The sequence below is a fragment of the Bactrocera neohumeralis genome, chromosome 6 (assembly GCF_024586455.1).
Source record: "Bactrocera neohumeralis isolate Rockhampton chromosome 6, APGP_CSIRO_Bneo_wtdbg2-racon-allhic-juicebox.fasta_v2, whole genome shotgun sequence".
NCBI lineage: Eukaryota > Metazoa > Arthropoda > Insecta > Diptera > Tephritidae > Bactrocera > Bactrocera neohumeralis.
In genome coordinates this window covers 69,969,149-69,992,566 of record NC_065923.1, presented here as the reverse complement: position 1 = coordinate 69,992,566, position 23,418 = coordinate 69,969,149, and the positions used below count along the sequence as shown (strand labels likewise).

General features: G+C 33.8%; 9 protein-coding genes across 11 annotated transcripts; 4 read left to right on the top strand and 5 right to left on the bottom strand.

Annotated features, from left to right (window-relative positions):
• Positions 1–583: 583 nt before the first annotated feature.
• On the bottom strand, positions 584–5,607 carry LOC126761280 (probable E3 ubiquitin-protein ligase makorin-1). 3 transcript variants are annotated; one of them, XM_050477316.1, is made up of 6 exons: positions 5,425–5,607; positions 4,480–4,757; positions 3,504–4,371; positions 3,191–3,329; positions 2,996–3,133; positions 584–2,936 (listed from the first exon to the last, which is right to left on the bottom strand). In XM_050477316.1, the coding sequence occupies exons 3-6, from the start codon at positions 4,331–4,333 to the stop codon at positions 2,835–2,837; spliced, it is 1,209 nt and encodes a 402-aa protein (XP_050333273.1). In that variant the 5' UTR covers positions 4,334–4,371; positions 4,480–4,757; positions 5,425–5,607; the 3' UTR covers positions 584–2,834. The 3 variants fall into 3 exon arrangements, with proteins under 3 accessions (XP_050333273.1, XP_050333271.1, XP_050333272.1); XM_050477314.1 differs by having other exon boundaries at positions 3,504–4,757; XM_050477315.1 differs by having other exon boundaries at positions 3,504–4,757; positions 5,499–5,607.
• A 236-nt stretch (positions 5,608–5,843) lies between these two features.
• Positions 5,844–7,557, top strand: LOC126763035 (60S acidic ribosomal protein P0). The gene is made up of 3 exons (XM_050480202.1): positions 5,844–5,948; positions 6,068–6,168; positions 6,399–7,557. Exons 2-3 carry the CDS (start codon positions 6,115–6,117, stop codon positions 7,296–7,298), a joined length of 954 nt encoding a protein of 317 aa, XP_050336159.1. The 5' UTR covers positions 5,844–5,948; positions 6,068–6,114; the 3' UTR covers positions 7,299–7,557.
• Positions 7,558–7,990: 433 nt separating this feature from the next.
• Positions 7,991–8,845, bottom strand: LOC126763037 (V-type proton ATPase subunit e). The gene is made up of 3 exons (XM_050480204.1): positions 8,593–8,845; positions 8,478–8,525; positions 7,991–8,411 (listed from the first exon to the last, which is right to left on the bottom strand). The coding sequence occupies exons 1-3, from the start codon at positions 8,685–8,687 to the stop codon at positions 8,285–8,287; spliced, it is 270 nt and encodes an 89-aa protein (XP_050336161.1). The 5' UTR covers positions 8,688–8,845; the 3' UTR covers positions 7,991–8,284.
• Positions 8,846–9,141: 296 nt separating this feature from the next.
• Positions 9,142–11,032, top strand: LOC126763031 (26S proteasome non-ATPase regulatory subunit 4). Its single transcript, XM_050480200.1, has 7 exons — positions 9,142–9,250; positions 9,453–9,593; positions 9,653–9,767; positions 9,821–10,411; positions 10,480–10,564; positions 10,640–10,749; positions 10,811–11,032. Exons 1-7 carry the CDS (start codon positions 9,225–9,227, stop codon positions 10,931–10,933), a joined length of 1,191 nt encoding a protein of 396 aa, XP_050336157.1. The 5' UTR covers positions 9,142–9,224; the 3' UTR covers positions 10,934–11,032.
• Positions 11,033–11,407: 375 nt separating this feature from the next.
• LOC126763038 (uncharacterized) lies at positions 11,408–11,904 on the bottom strand. Its single transcript, XM_050480206.1, has 2 exons — positions 11,711–11,904; positions 11,408–11,613 (listed from the first exon to the last, which is right to left on the bottom strand). Exons 1-2 carry the CDS (start codon positions 11,819–11,821, stop codon positions 11,518–11,520), a joined length of 207 nt encoding a protein of 68 aa, XP_050336163.1. The 5' UTR covers positions 11,822–11,904; the 3' UTR covers positions 11,408–11,517.
• A 310-nt stretch (positions 11,905–12,214) lies between these two features.
• Positions 12,215–14,956, top strand: LOC126763029 (ATP-dependent RNA helicase Ddx1). Its single transcript, XM_050480198.1, has 6 exons — positions 12,215–12,308; positions 12,370–13,447; positions 13,516–14,159; positions 14,225–14,340; positions 14,398–14,499; positions 14,571–14,956. The coding sequence occupies exons 1-6, from the start codon at positions 12,293–12,295 to the stop codon at positions 14,796–14,798; spliced, it is 2,184 nt and encodes a 727-aa protein (XP_050336155.1). The 5' UTR covers positions 12,215–12,292; the 3' UTR covers positions 14,799–14,956.
• Positions 14,757–15,802, bottom strand: LOC126763036 (GSK3-beta interaction protein-like). Its single transcript, XM_050480203.1, has one exon. It carries the CDS (start codon positions 15,531–15,533, stop codon positions 15,060–15,062), a length of 474 nt encoding a protein of 157 aa, XP_050336160.1. The 5' UTR covers positions 15,534–15,802; the 3' UTR covers positions 14,757–15,059.
• Positions 15,803–15,871: 69 nt separating this feature from the next.
• On the top strand, positions 15,872–17,145 carry LOC126763032 (bifunctional peptidase and (3S)-lysyl hydroxylase Jmjd7). Its single transcript, XM_050480201.1, has 2 exons — positions 15,872–15,991; positions 16,056–17,145. Exon 2 carries the CDS (start codon positions 16,135–16,137, stop codon positions 17,098–17,100), a length of 966 nt encoding a protein of 321 aa, XP_050336158.1. The 5' UTR covers positions 15,872–15,991; positions 16,056–16,134; the 3' UTR covers positions 17,101–17,145.
• A 346-nt stretch (positions 17,146–17,491) lies between these two features.
• On the bottom strand, positions 17,492–22,317 carry LOC126763030 (protein disulfide-isomerase). The gene is made up of 4 exons (XM_050480199.1): positions 21,974–22,317; positions 19,096–19,403; positions 18,030–18,998; positions 17,492–17,954 (listed from the first exon to the last, which is right to left on the bottom strand). Exons 1-4 carry the CDS (start codon positions 22,128–22,130, stop codon positions 17,892–17,894), a joined length of 1,497 nt encoding a protein of 498 aa, XP_050336156.1. The 5' UTR covers positions 22,131–22,317; the 3' UTR covers positions 17,492–17,891.
• Between the last annotated feature and the right edge of the window lie 1,101 nt (positions 22,318–23,418).

Sequence of the window (23,418 nt, the reverse complement as noted above, 5' to 3'; positions counted from 1 at the left end):
GACACGATGCTTAGGTGACTATCTAAAATTAAGAAAATATGATGTGATATAAAAATCGTTTTTTTTACGAAAAAAATTGTCGTTTTTTTAATGCCAAATTGACAATTTTCAGCCAATCAAAAAGATCGTAGTCTATTGTATAGCAAATGTATTCAACTATATCCAGTTTTAATTTGAAGTCGATCGGTCAATTTCTCGTTGAGTTATAATGTCAGCAATTTTGAAAAATGTCGTTTCGAGAAAAACGCGTTTAAAGTTTCACTTATATATGTATGTTTGCACCTCTGAGCGGTCGCTATTTAGAACGCTGCCATTCAAAAACTATTTAAAATACGACCTCGCCGATTTCACAGGATATTTTTGAATATATAAACTACCGAAAAAGCAAAAAAAAAAAAAAAAATTTTTTTAAAGTGTCACACTGGTATAGCCCCTTAAGGAATGTTTTCTGCGCTACAACAACAACAACAGCATTTGTATTCAAATACGTGAAATTTTCTTTTCTTCAATCCGTATCAAATTTGATCAGATCGTATAATGATTCACACTTACCTCAATTTCCTATAATAAATAAATCAAGATATTTATATGTAGTTGCAGTTGGTTTCTATTCGCCTACAAAGTTATATTTTTATTAAGTGTTATTGTTTGATTTTAGACTTTTATTTTAGACTTTGTTGTAATTGTTTTACTTTGATAATTTTCTTTCGGTAATTCTAGTTATCTATGAGTACTTTGTGTACGAGGAGGAGATTTTAGCATAATTACAGTACATTTTTATGTTTAATTAGATCTTGATTAGCTCCTCTTTAAGGGTATGCTTGCATAAATTTTTGGAGGTATTTTCAATTTAATGTAATAAATTTTTAAGTATATATTTTTTCAATCGTGTAATTGATAAATCCATGTTTGCTTTGTATATAATATATATGTATGTGTTTGTGTATCGTAGGTGTTAGGTGTGTATATATTTATGATTAAAGAATTAGTTACATTAAATACAAAGTTATTATTTTTTTATAATTTGTTCTGCTTCTTTATTTTTTAGTAAAGTGTTGAAGCAAGCGCTTACATACGTACATACACAGAAGATGTCGCTTTAATACATTTTTTGCGCATTTTTAACTCATTGTAATTAATTTGTTAACGCTATATCTATCATATGAGGGATTTTAGTGTTTTTTTTTTGTTTTTTATTTATAAAAATAATGTTAATTCTAACGCTTATATGTAACAAACGCTAATATAACGGGTTTGATTTTATTCCTCGCAATCAAATTTATATATATATATTTTTTTTAATACATTTAACAGACAACAGGTGAAATGAAAAAATATGGTAAATAGATTAAGAACAATTTAACTTTTAATCTTTATAATAATCAACTAAAAATATTGATAATTAAAAAATAAAAAATAGAAATGTGAACGTTCTTTTTGGCATATACGTATGAATTTCAAATTAAAAAAAAGAAAATTGAATAAACTGCTACACTTTTACACTACACCGTAATTTTTTAAGCAAATAACAACTTAAGTATATACTGAATTCCAGTGTTCAATTACTTCAACATAAATACGAAAGAACAAAATTCATAAAGGCGAACATGTGGTTTATAGGACAAGAAACTACATATTTAACGGCGTGATTAGTACATTTAAATGAATGCATGAGAAAATGTATTAACCAGCTCAAACATTTGCATAACTTTTAGTTGGAATTTTGTAACTATTACTATGCGTTTATATTTTATGTCCAGCCGCAAGCAAGCTTTTGGCGTTTTCCAACTTTACAACTAGGTATTATATAAAAAATAGATGTATGTATCACTAATAATATTTGAAAATAAAAGTAACACTAGTCGTATTTCATCCGGTGCACGTTCGTTGCGCGCGATGGTGGGGGACATTTAAGGCAGGCGCACGCCCAAACGCGCGCATGGCGCTATGATAAGATTATTATTATTGTTGTTTATTGCAATTGAAGCCGACACCATGGCGGTCAGCGTGGCAATTACGAATATAAATCACAATCAAATTCAAATGTATGTAAAAGGATTTCTTTTTTTGTGTTTTTTCATTTGAAATTTGTACGCCATTTTTGTGATATGGCTTTTCGTAAAAGAGTTCCTACCAGTGGGTTATATGCGGCTTATATTGTGTAGTTAATTTTGATATATATATATATATTAAATATTTAACACATTTAATTTGTTATTTTTATCATATGATAAATGACCAAAGTAATGTTTACATATTTGCACATATATCTAAATTTAAATATTCCGTAATAGCATATTTGTATTGTATTTCTTTTTTTAGTTGTTTATTCTCTCTGCAATGCCCACTTTTTATCAGTTGTTTTTTAATGCTCGGAAACTTCTTATTTTGTATATTATGCACTTTATTTTTGTTAGTTTTTACTACTCGAAAAAAGTTCGTTGCCTTGTGTTCCTATAAATGTAAACGCTTTTGTTTTTATATACTTGTACAAGCTAGATACGAGTCATTTGGCTCGATTATATCATTTTTGTATATTTTTTACATTCAAGTTTTTTTGTTTCTTTTTTTTGTTCGAAATCTATTTAATGCCGCCTTTTTCATATGTGCAATTTAATCATTTTATTTTGAGAATCCGTTTTAGGCATACTTAACAACGGATCAGCTTCAGCTAATAGACTATTATGAATTTATACCATTTTTTTTTTGGATTTCTAACTTGTGAATAGGTTCTCTTTTTTCTTTGCGCAACTTAATATTGGTAACACATTGATTAAAATATGTTAGCATGTGATAATTGTACAACTTTGGAGTTATTGAATAGCTGCACACTTTTACTCCTCCGAAAAGTCGCTATCATCACTATCATCGCTGGTGCCGGACAGAAAGTCAAGCCAATGGTAGTCGCGTTGTTCCACAAACTCCCATAAATAAATCTGAAATAAAGTTATAATTTATTTTATTGCACACGTAATCTTAATATTTGTGTACATACATCTAGCAAATCGATGAAATCGTTTGAGCCACGATGTAATTTACGTGCACGCTTTGGGCAGCCTACATCAACTAAATCCCCATTGGGTAGGGCATGTTTGTAAAAACATTTGTTGCCAAATGGACACTTGCCATCACCCTGAAATATAATTTTTATTTAGAAGATAAATAAAAATTGTTTTTTTTTAAATATTACCTTTTTAAAGTATTTGCAGTCTTTCACACCAAGCGCTAATCGATAGTCGCTAAGCAACTTATCCTTTTCTTCCTTAGTTTCCACCCAAAAGGCACTGGGACAGACAAAATCTGAAGATACGCGACACTCTGGACAAGAGCTGTAATATTTTTATAACTTTTTTTTAAATATATGTATATATATGTTTTTAATTTTATTTTTTTTTACAATTTTTTGTTATACTTTTCTATAATTATTTTAACATATTTTTTATTATTTCTTTTTTTTTACATTTTTCTAATCAATATAACGTTTTGAAACAGTTTTGACTTACCGTGTAATTTTATGTTCAAACTGTTTTGCCTGTCGCCACTTCCGTATGCATTCCAAGCAGAAAATGTGGTTACAATTCGGCAAAATTCCAAAACGTTTCTCTCTTCCAGCTTTTTCCATTATTGTGTCAAAGCAAATTCCACAAGTTTTATCTTTGGAGCGGGCAATAGCAAATGACCACTCCATGGCTTGTTCATGCTGCTGTAAACAATCTTGATTGTGCTTGCGGCGCTGCGTTTGATCGCTTGGATGTAAGCAAAATTGGTCGCACATTTTACAAAGTTCCATGTGTATGCCGTAAGCACAATACGCGCCGTACGGACAGGGTCCTTCAAATGGACATTCCATTTCAAGCATGGCTTCAGCATCAGTTCCTTCAATAATGTTTGTACGTTGAGCCACATTTCCACCACCAACAACATCTGCCCAAGATTTTTGTATTTCATTGTTGATTGGACATATACTCGTTGCACCTTCGTTGGTAGAAATGTCAGCAACTTCTTCAGAAAGGTACGTTGGTCGATAACTTTTCGGCACGAAGACTGGAGCATTTATCCAATTATGTCGACTAGTGCTAGGCCGAGCATTTGGAGATTCTGTTGTGATTTTCTTGTTGTTTGTTGAAGAAGTTGTAGGATTTAGAACCTCGGTTTCATTACCACTGTTGTTTTTTTCTTCTCCGGCAGTAAGAACGTGAGAAAAACGACACGAACTTCCATAATGGCATATACCACGTTGAAAATAGCGACAAATAGGTGGATTCACCATCATAATTGGTTGTGCTCTTGACATAGCTGTTGCACCTTCATCCACGTTGAGATTAGCCATCATAGGAGATAAACCAGCAGCAATAGTACCACCAAATCCACCTGATGGCACAAATGCAGCGGATGCACTCATATTAATTTTACACTTTAATTTTCAAATAAATCCGTACAATTGAAAGAACTACTTAGGATATGGTAACGTGAACACACCTTCACCAGTACTTCAACGTGGTTTTACTTTCACAGTGTTTGAATGGATGTAACTGAATTAACAAATTGTTACCGAACACGACAAAGGCAAATGAACTCTCAATTAGTTTTTTGGTTCTCTTACAAAGTTTTTGCTTTTTTTGTTCCTTTGTTTTTTTTATAACTGATGCTGCATGTTCCGCCAAGCGTCCTTTATCTCTTTCTTTGTCCTTTGACGTCTATGAAATAGACAGGTCACAAAAAGTTTTGTCTTTGCTTTCAAGATACTCTCTGTCTACCTGCAAAACAAAAAAAAATTCCATAAATATGATTCTAACGGTCAGCATCTCTTTGTTGAAGTCTTTGAATTATTTGTATTTTTTTTATATATATTTAAAGTGTTATAAAGAACTTAAAGAGAATTTGCTGAAACCTATTGGAAAAGGGAAATGAAAGCCCAAAATATCATAAATATAAAAAATATTAAAAACAAAAAATTTTGTACTAGCAAATTGTAACACATTTCAATAACGTTTCCCTCGATAATTACAACAGCTGTCATTCTTTCAGTCCTGCCAAATCTTTGATAAACATATTATATAGCAAAGCAATACCACAGAGAATACACATTTGGCCGTGAAAATCTTATCCTAGCCATAAACAAAACAAATAATAGTTCGATTTAAAACATAAACAATAGAATATAAATAATAATGCTAGCGTATTGAATGCATAAATTAAATACAAAATTTTTCTTCACTTTCTATTTTGCTTTACTTAAAATCTAATTTTCTCATATAGTACACTTATTTAAGGCAATGAAGTTGGAAGTCCTATTTCGCATAGACAATTTTGTGACTGATGAATTCAAAGTACAAATATTTTAAAAGCCTTAAATTTGGACCTTCATGGTCATAAAACACACATTCTACATAACTACACTTCTGATGCACAAGCAATAATTACGTCGATTTCCCAATTTTTGTTGATATGCAAATGTACGGATTAGTGACCAATTATATTTTTCCCACAAGGATCACCTCTATAAACCAATATCCAATCTTATCGAAAAGTTTTGAAAATATTCACACAATTTGCGTCTTTTCTACAAACGCTGAGCAAATCTTTTGCTTTCCACTGACGTCTACCACAGACATATAGATAATGCTGCCAGATATACAAATAATTGACAGTACTTATGGCCTGGGTTGACAAGTATTTAATAAATAATCAATAATCTAAATTGCACAAGGGAGAAAAGAAACACAATTAATTCATTAATTTTATTTATAGGCACTATATTTTGATTTTTACAAAAAAGTTGTGGTTTTTTTTAATTAAAACTTTCCCTTAGCCTGTAGATGCCGCTACTGCTAATTGTAGTGCAACTCTGGTGAAATCATACAATGCGATGCCAACTATTAAAATATTTCACTACACTCGGCCATTTTGGTCCAAGTCACCGTCGTTAGCATACGTTTTGTGCTTTGGTAGGTTTTTAAATCGGTGAAAATGGAAAGCATCTTATTTTATAACAAATAAGTAGCTTTGCAATTGCATATTTCAAACTCTCAACCACCAAACTAAATAGATTCTTTATACCTTGCAGTTCTTAAATTCTTTTCACGAGTCCCTAATTACACAACTTGATTCAAGATGGTTAGGGAGAACAAAGCAGCCTGGAAAGCTCAATACTTCCTTAAAGTTGTCGTAAGTATCTAACGAATAAAAACAAAGATCTTGAAGTTAATCCAATGATGATAACATTTTACGTCTGAATGTGTATCGTCCGGATGTCTTGCTTGAAAAAGCTGAACCCAGACATCCTGATACACGTTAGGTTTGACAAAATTACGTCTGAGTCATTGTATTAAAAACAGATTTGTTTTTTTTTTTTTGTATACGGTTTCACCAACTAAATTGTGTACTCCAATTTACAGGAACTCTTCGACGAATATCCTAAGTGCTTCATTGTCGGCGCTGATAATGTCGGCTCAAAGCAAATGCAAAACATCCGTACTAGCCTGCGTGGATTGGGTGTTGTGCTCATGGGTAAGAATACTATGATGCGCAAGGCTATCCGTGGTCATTTGGAAAACAACGCTCAATTGGAGAAATTGCTGCCACACATCAAGGGCAATGTCGGTTTCGTATTTACCAAGGGCGATTTGGCTGAAGTTCGTGACAAATTGCTTGAATCGAAAGTGCGTGCACCTGCTCGTGCTGGTGCTATTGCTCCTTTGCCAGTCGTGATTCCAGCACAAAACACTGGTTTGGGTCCCGAGAAAACTTCTTTCTTCCAAGCTCTGTCGATTCCAACCAAGATTTCCAAGGGTACAATTGAAATTATCAATGATGTGCCCATTTTGAAACCAGGAGATAAAGTTGGTGCTTCAGAAGCTACTTTGCTTAATATGTTGAACATTTCGCCCTTCTCGTATGGTTTGGCCATAACCCAAGTGTACGACTCTGGTTCCATTTTCTCACCTGAGATCTTGGACATCAAGCCCGAAGATTTGCGTGCGAAGTTCCAAGCTGGTGTTGCCAATTTGGCCGCCGTATCGTTACAGATTGGTTACCCAACTATTGCTTCGGCACCACACAGTGTCGCCAATGGTTTCAAGAATCTGTTGGCTATTGCTGCTGCCACCGAAGTGGACTTCAAGGAAGCTGCTACCATCAAGGAGTTCATCAAGGACCCCAGCAAGTTTGTTGCTGCTGCTGCTGCCTCTGCTCCAGCTGCTGGTGCTGGCGCTGCTGCCGAAAAGAAGGAAGAAGCCAAAAAGGAGGAGTCCGAGTCCGAGGAAGACGACGACATGGGTTTCGGTCTCTTCGACTAAACAACTCAACACTAAAGTTGATATTACACTTACCTCAGGTGTACATTTATTTGGATTTAAAGAACCTTATGGAATTGTTAGTAGTAATAGGACATACGGTCCTAAAGTATACTGTAAATTCTTTAACGCTCGCATTTGTGTTAGTAAATTATTGTCGTGGTCTGACACACCCAATGGCAAGTTACCAACTCAAAACGTTCGTTATCTAATTGTATTCTGAATATGTACACTCGAATAAAGTTGTAATTTAAATAAGAAATATGTGACTCATTAATTTATGTATATTAAGGATTTGTCGGATTGCAAGTACGTTGGCAACAGCATAATTAACCGAAGTAGTTGTGCAACTTGGACTAGCAGTATTAAAAGTAATTTCGGAATAAAAGTGGGAGATTGCGAAGGCAGAAGTTCAACGGAAAGAGTTGTTAATATGAATAATGAGTACGTTATAATCATACCTTGTTAACCAAGGATATTAATTAGTAGCAAAGTTTCGCTTTGATAATACTCGACTTTGTGTTTGCAATTACTGGACACATTTATTCTAATGTATTTTCTGTTATATTGTTCTTTTAGACTCGCTTTACTACGTAAGTGAGAACAAATTTACACTACTATGTGTACAGTTTTACCTACTGCGTGGAAATAGAGCTTTTCATATTCACATCTAATAAAAACATTGTTCTTTTAGATTTCTATTTCGGCAAAAATGATTGTATATATTTGTATAAGGACACTTTGTATTACAATATTTGTTATTGCTAAAATATTGGACATCGCTATCTTAACATTTGCTTTAATGATAATTTACATGGCCGTCAAAACGGGAACACAGATATGTGCTCGTGCTTAAAAAGTAGCAGTCATAATACAATAGGCACTTTAAATATTTTTGTAAACAAACAGAAAACAATCAAATAACAGATTAACTGGAGGTTCTATACAAAAATTGCGGACCTCAAGAATGACGACGAATAACGAAAACACTAATATGTGATATCAATTGTATCCTGAATGGGATTTCCCCATTCACGAGCCACGATCATAATCTCGTTCATGGTTAGTTTAGGACCGATAAGTGGGTTCATTTGCGTCATATAACAACATAGCCAGCTATAATAAAAAAAATTATATTTATTTGGTATTGTAGAAATTTTTGCTTTCTTTATAGGTACTTACAATAGCCAACAGGTAGAAGCTATTAACATTAAACAACATTGGGTGACTCTATAAAAGAATAGGAATATATATACTTCGAATTATGGCATCATATTTTATTGTAAAATTAATTCACCCTTTGTTAGGTCCACGAGCCAAAAAGGGACAAATTATTCCAATGAAGCCCCAAATGCAAGTGATTATGATAGGTGCCAGCCATGGGGAAACCATTTTCCACTATTTTAAAACGTAATACTGTTAATTTGAAAATACTTTACGCCAATTAATTTGCGAAAATACAATTCCAAATAAATTGTGCACTACGTAGTGGAAAAAATCTGAAAGATACACGAAAGTAGCAAATGACTTTTCCAGCTTAACAAATGTCACATGACCAGACATGGGACTTCATACTCACAGCTGTTCAATTCAGCAAGTTGCTTAATAAAAGTTGCATGGTTGCAATCACAAGTAAATTATTTATAATTCTTTTTTCCTTAAAAATATTTAATTTGGGTGTTCAATAGTTTTGACAATTTTTGAGACAGTTCTCATATATGCTAAAAAACATTTGTATTGTGAAAACATTAAAAGAATATATGTGACAACTCGGTTTTGTGTTGATGTTCAATTTTTGCTGATCAACTATAGTATGTAGCTTGCATTTTCATTTAAAAGTGTACTAATTGAACATACGCCCCAGCAAATGTCAGCTGGATGAGTTTCAATTACAGTTCAGTGGGATAGTGACAAGCAAAATTATTAAAAATGGTTTTGGAAAGTACTATGATATGGTGAGCAATTTTATAGAATTTGTTAATAAATTCGAATTATTTTTTTAGATGTTCAAACAAAACGGAAATGCCTAATTACTTTGTTGTAAATTTTATCTGTTAAATTCTTATTTTTAGCTCAACCAATGCAAAATTTTGATTGCGGCTTATGTACCTGTGTATTACAAAGCATTTTTATTGTTTTCTTTTTTTATCCTTTCAGTTTCGACAATAGTGATTACCAAAGAAATGGTGATTACTTTCCGACGCGATTAAATGTCCAGAAAGATGGTATCAACCTGGTTTGCCTGACAAAAGTTCGATCTAATCCGGAGAATAATGTTGGCCTGATGACCATATCCAAGTATATAAACTATTTACATTATAATATTCGTAATCATTAATATAACTTTCTATGTGTAGCACCGTTGAGGTGCTTGCTACCCTTACAAGTGATGTAGGACGTATTTTTTCAAAGATGCATTTAATACAACCAAAAGGAGAAATCAATTTACTCACTGGCATTCGTATTGCGCATGTAAGTTATTTGCTGCAATGGGAATTTTTAAAATATATCATTTTACTTTGCAGTTGGTTCTCAAGCATCGTCAGGGCAAAAATCACAAGATGCGTATTGTTGTGTTTGTGGGTTCACCAATAAATAATGAGGAGGGTGAATTGGTAAAACAAGCCAAACGTTTAAAAAAAGAAAAAGTTAACGTCGATATCGTCAGCTTTGGAGACCATGGAAATAACAATGAAATTTTAACTGCTTTCGTTAACGCACTAAATGGAAAAGATGGTACAGGTTCCCATTTAGTTAGCGTACCTCGAGGATCGGGATTGTCCGATGCATTGTTATCCTCACCAATAATACAAGGTGAAGACGGCATGGGAGGGGCAGGTTTGAGTGGTGCTGGTTATGAATTTGGTGTTGATCCCAATGAAGATCCGGAATTGGCACTTGCTTTACGTGTATCAATGGAAGAACAACGTCAACGCCAGGAAGAAGAACAACGTCGGGCTCTTTCTGAATCAAATACTGCAGGTAATACAGAAGCGAATGCTGGCAGTGCCACAACAGATACCGAAAAAACTAGCACAAATGTTGGTACTGCTCTTGAAGAGCCGAATTCTGAAGAAGCAATGTTGCAACGTGCTTTGGCATTATCTACAGAAACGGTAATGTCAATATCATTGCATTATATGTATGTTATTGAGTATAGTTTTCCTTTTTTTTTTGAATACAGCCAGAAGATAACTTGCCTGATTTCGCTAACATGACTGAAGAAGAGCAGATAGCTTTCGCTATGCAAATGTCAATGCAGGATGCAGGTTTGTAAAGTGTAAAAATATAAAGAAAAAATATTTTAAATATTTGTTTCTATCCGTTTCATTTATTTGCTTTAGCTGATGAGACCGTAACTCAACAGGCCAAACGTCCTAAAACGGAAGAAAATCAACCAATGGATGTCGATGAGGACTACTCCGAAGTTATTGGTGATCCAGCATTTCTACAGGTAAATACATCATATCGTAACAATTGTATGATGTTTGTTCTTATATAAACAATCTCTTTAGAGTGTACTGGAAAATTTACCTGGCGTCGACCCGCAATCAGAAGCTGTACGCGATGCAGTAGGTTCACTCAGTAAAGAAAAGGAAAAAGACAAGAAAAGTGATGACGGAGACCAATCTCAATAAATCTTATTTGTGGCGAATTCCACTAAGCAAACTTCAGTAATAAAACTGTATTGAATCGTAATATGAATTATTTTATAATAAACTTGCATTAAAATGTAATTGTTAAACCACGCTTATATATATGCATAAAAAATTTGCGCCAAATCCTCGTGTAGTATCCAATATGAATATTTTTCCACATAATTTTTTTTTTTTTTTTGATATTTATAGGTTTCATTTGATCATTTCTGTAGGTAGTTTATACATATGTTACTTAACCATAATTTGCAAATTATATTTGTTTTTGAAAGTTACATTATTAGTGCATTTTGTAGGTCTTGTGCACAATAATAAATGCCATTTTAAAAGTTACCCCTGTAGTCGTGACAAAATTTGTTACTCCGGCTTAGTGCTGTCAAAACAGCAACAATTTGACTTCATTTATATCCTTCCGAATTGCAAATTACACATAAATTTCATCCAAAAGACAAAATATTATTAAAATTATGGGCAATCGTATATTTTAATGCTTTTACTTTACAACTTCACAAAAACTTTAAATTTTATTATGTACTGAAAGCAGTTCTTCCAATTTGACGCTGAATTTACTTGCCGCCTTTGTAATCCTTCAAGTTGAGCAACACCCACGCAGGTACAACAAGCATCGATACGCACATTCCACCACCCAAGATGATTTTTTCCTGAAACACGTAAATTAGATATTCAAACATATACCATACATTTTTCGTCAAAGTAAGAGGTTTACGTAACCTGCTTTTATAGTGAGAATATACTTACGGCTGTGGACACCTTATTTACTGGTGGTCCAGCAACGACAGATTGGCAACGTTGTTGCAATCCATTTCGGATGGCTGGAACCAAAAGACGTGCGGCACTGTTTTGGAACATTTTTTTTTTATTATTATCCACTAAAAATTTGGCGACTGATTGACTTCTGGCCGTAATAGGAATCACTCCACAGCCACACTTTGATCGATAATTTTTTGACAATCCTCTCTTCAGCTATTCAGCTGCGAATGAGCGACATCTACAGTCAATACCAGCGGAGGAAACATTCAACTGTTCTCTGGTTTAACTCAGCAGTTTTAATATTTGCCAATATATATAATAACGATAATTTTTTCAACTTATAGAAACCATACAATATTCCAAAATTATATCACAATATTTTAAAAAATAATAATTGTATTAAAAAGAAAATTTGCTAAAGGTAAATGTGCTCTTTATCTTCACATATCATCAGTTATTGAACATACCGTAAATTCACCTTCTATACAACAGTGCATAGAAATGCATAGATAAATTGTGATTTACACGACCGGCTGTTGCAAAAGAAGTTATTGAATTTGTTTTACTAATATGACTGCTTTTGAAGGTAAGTTTGTTGTAAACATTTTCAAATGTGATTAAATATATTAGATTTTTTTATTGCAAAGAATTTGGTGTGTTACCGGAAATCGCTAAGGCGATTGACGACATGGAGTGGACTCTACCCACAGATGTACAGGCCGAAGCAATACCTCTCATTCTGGGAGGTGGTGATGTTTTGATGGCTGCTGAAACTGGATCCGGTAAAACCGGAGCATTTTGTTTGCCAATCTTGCAAATTGTCTGGGAAACATTGCGCGATCTTGAAGAGGGGAAAGTTAGCAAGTCTTCAGGTGCGGGTGGTAGTATTGCACCGTGGACGATGTCGTTCTTCGATCGTGGTACAGCGCTTGCAGTGACACCAGATGGTTTGCGTTGTCAATCGCGTGAGTTTAAAGAATGGCACGGATGTCGGGCAACAACGGGAGTGCGTGGTAAGGGAAAATTTTACTTTGAAGCCATCGTCACAGACGAAGGTCTATGTCGTGTTGGTTGGTCTACGCAACAAGCTAATCTTGATCTTGGTACCTGCCGTAACGGTTATGGATTTGGCGGTACTGGAAAAAAATCAAATAATCGTCAGTTTGATGACTATGGTGAAGCATTTGGTAAAAACGATGTAATCGGTTGCTATATGGATTTACAACAAATGGAAGTATCGTTTGCTAAAAATGGCAAACATCTTGGAGTAGCATTCCGAATACCCGAAAATCAACGTAATGAAACATTTTACCCAGCTGTTGTATTAAAAAATGCGGAAATGCTATTCAATTTTGGAAAAACTGAATTTAAGTATCCTCCAAAGCAAGGATTTATTGCAGTGTCTCATGCAGCTGTAGGACAATTTAAGTCGAATCCACTTGCTTGTCCTACAACCAATGCTGCCGCTAACAAACCTGCGCCTAACGCACCACAAGCAATTATTATTGAGCCAAGTAGAGAATTAGCAGAACAAACGTATAATCAAATAGAAAAATTTGGAGTCCATTTAAACAACCCAAAAGTGCGTTCACTCCTACTAATCGGTGGAGTTAAACTGGAGCAGCAAAAAAGTGCTTTACAGCAAGGTGTGCACATCGTAGTGGGTACACCCGGCCGTCTCGAAGAGATGATAAGCAGTGGCTTTGTGCAATTAACACATTGCAGGTTTGTACCTTTTTTAGATAATAAATGTTCAAAGTAATCATTGATAATATTACCTTATTTTATTGTAGATTTTTTGTATTGGACGAAGCTGATGCTCTACTTAAACAAGGGTATACTGATTTGATTGATCGTTTACATAAGCAAATTCCGAAAATGACATCCGATGGTCGACGCTTACAAATGGTTGTCTGCTCAGCTACGCTACATGCTTTTGAGGTGAAAAAAATGGCCGATCGTTTGATGCACTTCCCCACTTGGGTAGATCTTAAAGGCGAAGATGCAGTACCAGAAACCGTACATCACGTTGTTTGTATGGTTGACCCACAAAAGGATACAACCTGGTATAATCTGCGACAACATATACGCACTGATGGTGTGCACAGTCGAGATAATGTAAATCCACAGAATCACACACCAGAAACATGGTCAGAGGCAATTAAAATCCTTAAGGGCGAATATTGTATAGCTGCCATTGAGCAGCATAAAATGGATAGAGCTATAATATTTTGCCGCACAAAACTAGATTGTGACAATTTGGAAAATTACTTTAAATCACGAGGTGGCCAACGTTATTCGTGTGTTTGTCTACATGGAGATCGAAGACCTCAAGAACGGAAACAAAATTTGGAAATGTTTAAACGTGAACAAGTGAAATTTCTTATTTGCACCGACGTGGCAGCCCGAGGCTTGGACATAACTGGTTTGCCATTCAGTACGATTATTTGCATTGATTGCTTTTATTCGTATTTCTAAAAATGATTATAAAATGTCTTTCAGTGATCAACGTTACTCTACCCGATGAAAAGTCAAATTATGTACACCGTATTGGTCGAGTGGGACGTGCTGAACGTATGGGTCTTGCCATTAGTTTAGTATCCTCCGTACCTGAAAAGGTAATACATAAAAGTATAAATAAATTTTTGTTATTTAAATTTATTTATTTGATATAGGTTTGGTACCACGGAGAATGGTGTGCGACAAGGGGTCGCAATTGTCAAAATACAAACTTAACAGATGTGCGAGGTTGCTGCATTTGGTATAATGAAATGAATGTAAGAATATTTGGCATAAGTGCGAGCTAATAGCATATTAACATATAATTGCACTTCTTTTAATTCAACAGTTGTTAGCAGATATTGAGGATCATCTCAATGTGACGATTCAGCAAGTTGACAAATCTCTAGCTGTGCCCGTAAATGATTTCGATGGCAAAGTTGTGTATGGTCAAAAAAATATAAACACCGGTACTGGATATAAAGACCACGTTCAACAATTGGGGCCAGTTGTCCGAAAGTTAACAGATCTTGAATTACAGTCACAATCTTTATTCTTGAAACGTTTAAAATTTTAAGCATATATTAATCATGTATACATTCAACATTATTTAATCAACATAAGTGTTTGCAAAAAGCACTTATGATTACTTAAAAGCAATGCGGGCGTTATTACTATAGTCAAACACACCTTCATGGAATTCATAAATTAAATATTAAATTAAAAAAGGCTTAACTACTAATTTGTATTATTTAGCTATCGTTTTTTTTTTCTTTTGTTGAATGATCACTTTTAGCTTTTTTTCAATGCAATGTGTAAAAACATACTACAAGGCCACCTATGATGTCTTTGCGTTGCCAGTAGTGTCTTCGTCTTCCACCCCCTCTTCATCTTCTTCGTTGAATTGTGTTCGCATCTGTTGCACCGATAATAATTGTTTGCAAAGCTGATTACCAAAGGATTCCACATAACTTGGGCTGATTTTGTCCAATAGAGCATATGGTGTCTCATAAACCGCATCCTCCTCTTCATTTATTTCCTCCTTCCCGGGGTCAATTGAATTAAATGCATTACCAACCACGCGAAATCCAATGCTCGATACTTGTACGCAGTACTCTTGTCCCTCAATAGTGCGCACATTCAGGTACACTTTACTCACATTGCTAGGTATTTGTTGGGATATTTCTATTAACGCAACATGTGGATTAACGTCTTTTATAATTGCAGCTGCTTCCTCCTCCCAGTTAATAATTTCTTCGTCATTATCATTATCAAATATTGCAGCGGGGTTGGCATTAGGAGTAATACTCATATTTAAGTATATTAAGTAAACAAAACTGATTAGGAACTTTTATATGTGTTCATGTACAACAATAGTGTAAATAAGCATAAAGCAAAAAATTAACAATATTTTGAAATGTATTCTAACTATCACTTATTCCAAATAGTTTTATCAGAGATCCCTGGTTTATATATTCTGTATATTTTTACGTGTTCCTTTGAATGGAAATTAATTGTTAAGAATTATGTATGTATTTATATTCAAATCTAAAATTCCTAGCTTTGTGTGACGTGCTCAAACAGCTGACAATGAAGGTGATAATAGGTGGTGAATGTGGGCGCGGTGACATTTCTACTATTGCCAGTTTTAATTAAATTTTTGACTTTTGAAATGTTTGTGGGTTTGAAAACATGTCATTCCTCATATTGCATGGTCAATATTAAAAGGAAAAGACAATCCATCCTTTTGTTTTGATCCTAAGTAAAAAGGTGTTCGAATACTGCATTGATTCTAGTGTAAAAAAACCATTCTAAATTGGTAAATATGTTCCAGACTTCGTTGGTATCTGCCCTGGCTTATGTCGAATGTATGGAAGTAATCACAGTGGCACGTGCTCCTTCTACAAGTGAACATGGAAAATATTACAGCAGCATTAAATGAACTCTTGAGGGAAGCAAATGAGCTATGTATCGGAACTGAAGTAGTAATACTAGATAAAGTACCTGAATCGATTGTTTTCGCACGAGATTTCTACGCTAAAAACCAGCCAGTGGTGATAAGGAATGCAGTGAAACATTGGCCCGCGGTACAAAAGTGGAACTCTGTTTACCTTAAGCAAGTACTTGGTAAAAAGCTGTTAGATGTGACTTCTACACCCAATGGTTACGCGGACGGTTTAGCCAAACAAGATGGAACTGAGTATTTCGTACTACCTCTTGAAGAAAAGATGTGTATGAGCGATTTCTTGCAAAAACTAGACGACCCTACTGGTCCCATACATTATATTCAAAAGCAAAATTCAAATTTTACAACTGATTTTCCAGAGTTGGCTGATGACATCAATATTAAGGATTTAGACTTTGCGGAGAAATGTTTAAATAGTCCCCCATTGGTAAATTTTTGGATGGGTGATAAACGTGCAGTTACATCTATGCATAAAGACCCATTTGACAATTTGTACTGCGTCATATCAGGGTATAAAGACTTCATTTTACTACCACCACACCAAGTAGTAAATATTCCGCGTCAGCTTTATCCTGTAGGAAAATACCAACGACATGAGTCGGGTCAATTTTATATTGAGCCTGTATTAAACGTTCAAAGTGACAATAATAAAAGCGAACCGTTACAAACAGAGTGGATAAGTATTGATCCCTTAGCACCGGATTTCAGCAAATATCCGAAATTTGCAAATAGCCAACCATTGCAAGTTCGTGTGAACGCCGGTGATATCTTGTTTTTACCCAATTTCTGGTTTCACCATGTACAACAAAGTCATAAATGCATAGCAGTGAACTTTTGGTACGATATGGAGTTTGACAGCCGTTATTGTTTTTTCCGTATGCTGGAAAAACTTGTGGAAACCAAAATAGATTAAATATTTAAATTTGAAAGCTGCGAAATAAAATATTTTTGACCCAAACTTTGCATTATGTTTTCTATTCTAATATCTCTTTATTAATTTTAAATTTAGTCTCATACACTTAAATATGTGAAGTTTTAAAACTATAATAGAGGTGATTTCTAAATTACAATATATATGTATGTTGTATATTATACACCAAAAATGATTCAATATTAACACGTCCAAGTGGAAGGTAAGCTTGGAAGCGCCAGTTTCCTGTCTCATTTCTTATATGTAAAGAAAAAACATACTTAAAAATTGTGTGAAATGACAGCCCTCAACGTCCACGTATTGTAATAAGTAAATCAATCTCACCTTTTTCGATTTATACCATTACAAAAACTTTTGAGAAAAAAATCCCAACTTCATTTAAAAAATTACCACAATTACAAAAATAATAGCAAATGTAGTAATTTTGATTTTTCATTTTGTTTTGTTTTTTAAGTTACTTAAAACGTAATACAAAAAAATATTTATTGTAATTATTAAAAAAATAAAGATCTGCTGACGTTGTCCTTCCTTTTTTCGTTTTTCTGTTAGATTTTTAATTGGTAAGAACACATTTCAACGCAATTTTGTAAACCTGTGAAAAACTACAATGGTACAGCAAATAAGGAAATGCACTTGCACCAAAGTAAGAATGTTCCGTTGCATTTTTTTTATAAAATATCTATACATGATTCGTATTGAAGGTGGTAATGTAAATGTTCTTGCTGCTGATTGCTGCTGTTCAGTTTATTTTTAAGTTGATTTAAGTTATATATTTACAATTCATCCTTTTGGTGTTCATCGGGTTTCTCCTCCACCTCTTCTTCTGATTCACCGCTCTAAAATTTTATAAATTTTTAACATTAGTTTTCATACTTATATATTATTAAAAATAACATCTTCACAATATTTACCTGTGCAACATCACCACCAGCTTCCAGGAACTTCACGAATTCATCCAAAGTCCTGTCCAAATTGTAGTCGATAACTTTGTTATCACCTTTACGGTACAGCTTGATGGTGGGGAATGAAGATATTTTTGTGTGCTCCAATTCATTGGCAGTAGCATCGATTTTGGCAACAACAATGTTTTCATTGTCCTTGAATTTCTCACCAAGTTGGTCATAAATAGGAGCCAACTGTTTGCAATGACCACACCATGGCGCATAGAATTCAACAAGCACATCTTTGCTCTTATCCAAAGCAACATCATCGAAGTTGCTTGCGACCAGCACTTTAACGGGGTTTTTATCCCAATCCTCAGGCACTTCCTGTGACAGTAAATGTTGCTTCAATTTGCCGTCCATGAATTTCTGCAAGAATTCTTTGATGGTACTGGCAGACAGGTCATTACTTTCGGGTTTGTATTTGGCCATATCCTCTTCCAATCGGATCAAACGAATAGTTGGTACTTCCTCTTTGGACATACCGAAGAATTCAAAGATACGTTGGTGCTCTTCTTCATCGGAAGAAATAGTTACGAACAAAATGTCTTCGCGGTAATCTTTGGCAATATCCTTCAATGGGTCAACATGCTTTTCGATATGTCCAGCTTCCTTTGAGACGAAGAAGAGAAGATGCGATTTGATTGATCCACCAAAGATCTTGGAAGCTGATTCGTGGTTGAATTCAACAATCAAGGGCAAGGATTGTACTTGTACGAATTTTTTAATATTCTCAACAGTGTGTTCGCCCTCGTATATAGCTTTCTTTTCATCGAATGGCTTGAAGAGTACAACTGCACCATCCTTAGCTTCATAATGAGAAATAAGTTCATCCTCAGTGATAAGACCAAAAACGAAAGTGTCGAGAGCATTTGCAACAGAGATGAAAGCCTTAGCTTCATCGGATTCCTGGCTCTTGAAGAAGCCAACAACTGCGATCTAGTTGAAAGAAATCATATACATATGTATGTTATCAAAAATTTTGAATTTGTTATCAAGTTAACAAAAATTGTGCGTTCGTTATCAGCAAACTTACCTCATTGTCCTTCAAGAATTTTTCAGCTTCTTCCACCGTCTTCAACTCCTTGGCTGGTGGGCCAGTCTTCTTGTTGACCCATGAAATGATATCAGCTGATTGACGGCCACCGCTGTATTCGACGGGGACACCATTGCGGAAGAACTTCAGTGTAGGATAACCACGTACTTGGAATTTTTCGGCCAAATTACCTTCTACTGTAGCATCGACCTTACCCAATTTGATGGGTGACTCCTTTTCGGCTAAGGCCTGTGCGGCTTTAGCATATTCGGGAGCAAGTGCTTTGCAGTGGCCGCACCATGGAGCGTCTAAACAAGAAATTACACAATCATTATACAAGTGCCCATGTAGAAGATTATACAAAATTTGGAGATTATATCAAAACTAAAAAAAAAACAAAACTATTTGCAGCATTTTACTATGTTAGGTTATTATTTGGTTTCTTTATAATTTCTATCAAAATAATTGGAATAAATTAAAAAGTCGGCCAAATAATTATTTCAAAGCACCGACAAGAAAGCATTTTGTATGTATGTATGTACATAACATATATAAATAGGTGCCGTACCTATATCTATGCAAATGTGTGCATGAGCTTGAATTAAGGACACCATAAGGAGACAAGTTGATGCTGATTGTAGCATTATTTAATTATTTACAGCGTGGGTAGATGACATTCAAATATAAATTTCTTACGTCAACGACATGATCACAGATGACTAAGTAGTACTTATTATCATTATACATGTAGGAATAGAGAGCTGACGTGGTACTACATAGATTTAAAATTTAAATAAATAATTATATACATATATTTAGTATCTAAAATTGCCAATAACTTTTTTCTTCTCTAAGAAATTTCTGAAAAGAAAATTTTGTGTGGAGATAAAACATAAACTATAGCTTAGCTTAAACATGTAACAGCTTTTATAGGTCAATGAACTTGAAGGTATTTTATGCGTGCGTTAAGCTTTTGATAATGCTACAAAAAACAGTAAACAGTTGCTTAGACATATACCGGTCAAAGAAAATTGAGTACGCATAAATGATTGAAAAACAAAAACAAATTTATAAGCTTCCAGTTTAATGGTAAAATGTTAAAGTCTGTGTAAAGATGGTGAAATCATTCAAGCTTTATTAGCGATTTTCAGACATCTAGTCAAACAAAATAACAACAAACATTATGATGCTAAAAGCCGGCTATTGCGGTTTGCAATAAACCATAAACAAGTAAATAAATAATAGTTAATTAACCTAATATTTCCTATGTAACTTTTTAATAGAATGCATGCTTCCATCATCATTCAACTTCAATACTACACATTCATAGAAATTATTTAAATTAAAATCTGACCTGTTGTCAACGAAATTACTTAAATCTATTTCAATATAAATACATACATATGTATGTATATATTTCGCAATTATTTTTCAGGCACGTTCGAAACTGTGGTGTCAAAAATTTCCATAGTAAATCCATTTTTTTAACATAAAACTTATGCATTTTAACAAAATTCCTCTCCTTTCCGTCAGTTCACAAATTTTATTAAATATGATTGTCATTGCCACGTTGGTCTTTCATAAATGCTTATAGCAAGAGTGCAGAAAAAATAAATTGGGATTTATACGTGTATAAAAAGAGGAGATGATATTGCGATAATGACACCTAGCAAAGCGATTGTAACTGTATAATACTAAAACGTGTAGGAGATAAGCGCAAGCTGAATTAAGATTAGTACTAATAAAAAACAATAGAATCAATTACTGCCAGGTTTAATTTGAAAATGAAGTGAACATATGGTTCAGCATCCAATGTAATTAACAACAATACACGTCATCTTCAGTGTTTGCTGTTCATCTCTGCGGCAACCTGTTTTCGTCAACTGAGAATATTTGTGAAATACAATGCATTTCAATCATAATCTGGGTGTTAAGTTCCTATTGGTTGTTAATAATCCAAGACGTATTTTGATGAAAAGCAATAGTTTAAGCGTTGTCAGAAATACATTTATATATACATATGTTTATATATTTATATATATATAATAAATATCCAGAAAAATATATAATATACATACATCGAATGTTTGGAGTGAAAGTTTTGCAACATTCGATGTATATGCAGATGTATAAATTAATACTTTTGATATCTTCAAAAAATTTTGTGATTCTGAACGTTCCAAAGAAATTTATGAAAATTACTAATTTAACCAATACAGCAAATAGGATTGAATTTTTATGTCTCGTATGTTTTATGCATAAGTATATTTATTTATCTTCTGGCCTGATATTAAATTTATTTAACACCGGTCATCCTACAGTAATGAAAAATAAGAAATATAAACAAGGCGGGTTTTAAATGACACGTCACTAGAATTTTTCATATTAAGGCATTATACTTTTCCCCACCACATATGGCATTGGTGTTAAAGAGCAAGCAACATGACAACGGATACAAAATCTGCGGTAAGCCGGTAGAAAGCGTGAAAGAGAAGACGCGACGAAGATTTAAATATGCTTCGTCAACAGTGCAACTCACAGAACTGTAGAGATATGAAAGACGATAAAGAATACAAATTTGAGTGCATAGAGCATCGAAGAATAAAACAATAAGGAATCCATGAAGTATTAAACTGTTCCCGTCACAAAATGGACAATGGGAAAAAGTATACTTTTCCATAAATCTTTTTGCACTTCCTGATATAGATATATATATGTAGCGAGAGACATGGCGGTTATAATTATGCGCACATCTCTAAATGTAACTTTTATAACTTTATTACTTCTTTAATATTTGTAATCAAGTTGGTTTATAATAACATTTAATCGAATTAAAATGAAATTAATAATGAAATATTCATGGGAAATTAGTACTTACAGAATTCCACCAATACAAATTCATTATTTTTTATGACTTCATCGAAATTGTCTGTAGTCAGCACAAGTACTCCATCTTCTAATTTCACTTCCTCAGCGGCGTAGGCACCCGATGCAATGACTGCTACCAGTAGCAGCGAAGAAATTATCAACTTCATGTTTTATTATCTGTTTCTGATATCTCTGCTCTACTTGATTAACTGAAGATATTTCCCGTTCCCGTCGAACAAAATCAACTTCTTAAGAAACTAAACAACTTCTCTCGACAGCTAAATGTAAAATGAAATGAACGACAAAATTTTCACTAAAAGCAAATGTTGATGACGATTATGCCGACGGGAAGAAAAATGGAGACTTCGACTTGCAGTGTTCCCGATATGTATATCTCTAGTGTTGCCAATATTACGGAATTAAGTTGTAGTTATTTTTAATATACTATGAGTATTGCACTATTTATATACACTTTAAGACGCAAACATAATTTTTAAATACACGCAAGATTCATTGTTCTATATAGTTTATTCATATTATATATTTTATGAATATAAAACAATGAAATCTTATTTATTTAAATAATATTGAATACCACACTGTGTCTTTTGAGTTTGTACACGTCTCCTCTTTTGGTTGGTCAGCATTACAGTGTTGATAAATGCTTTGCACATTATTGTTGTAAGCAAGCACTGAAATTGTTAGCAGCTGCGTAATTTGCATTTAAAAAAATCTACAATGAGGATATGGAAACGCGGAAGCGGATGTTGTTTGCAAATATAAAATTAAGTAAAATCATCTGGAGTAATCATTTATATGTGTAAAAGCACATTCCCATCCATGTAAGTGTATACATATATATATTATTGTTCTAGCAATTGTTTCAATCTTTTCTTTGGCGAAAGTTCATAACCCATAATTGTATCCGGGCATTGCACCGAATTGACACAATTGAAATTGTTTCTTATTTGCACAGTTGTTTTTAGGTGTTATATTCATTATACAACTTTTTATTATAATGTATCAGGTGAGGAATATTTAAATACAAATAATTAGTGTAAAAAATATATGAATACCATATGTATGGGTAGCTGAATCCTTTTTGATAAATGTACATACATATGTATGTAATACTAGCTGGTGCGAGGCTTAAGTGTACGACTTAAATGTTTTCGAAGTTATGTATGCGTTTAGAGATTCTAAGATCTCTACTTATAGTTTTATGATTAACAAATAACAAATGCACCTGTTAAGGGAATTATAGCTTCGGTGCAGCCGAAGTGACCACTTTAAATTGTCAGTAACATTAAGTATTTCTGCCAACTAGATTTTAGAACTCGACTTTGTTATTTTTGTGGAAAATTTGAAAAGCAATTCAACATAGTACTCATTAATTAAATGTATACTTGTATTTGTGTGTAGTAATACAAACCCGTCTTGTTAGTAGAGTAATTT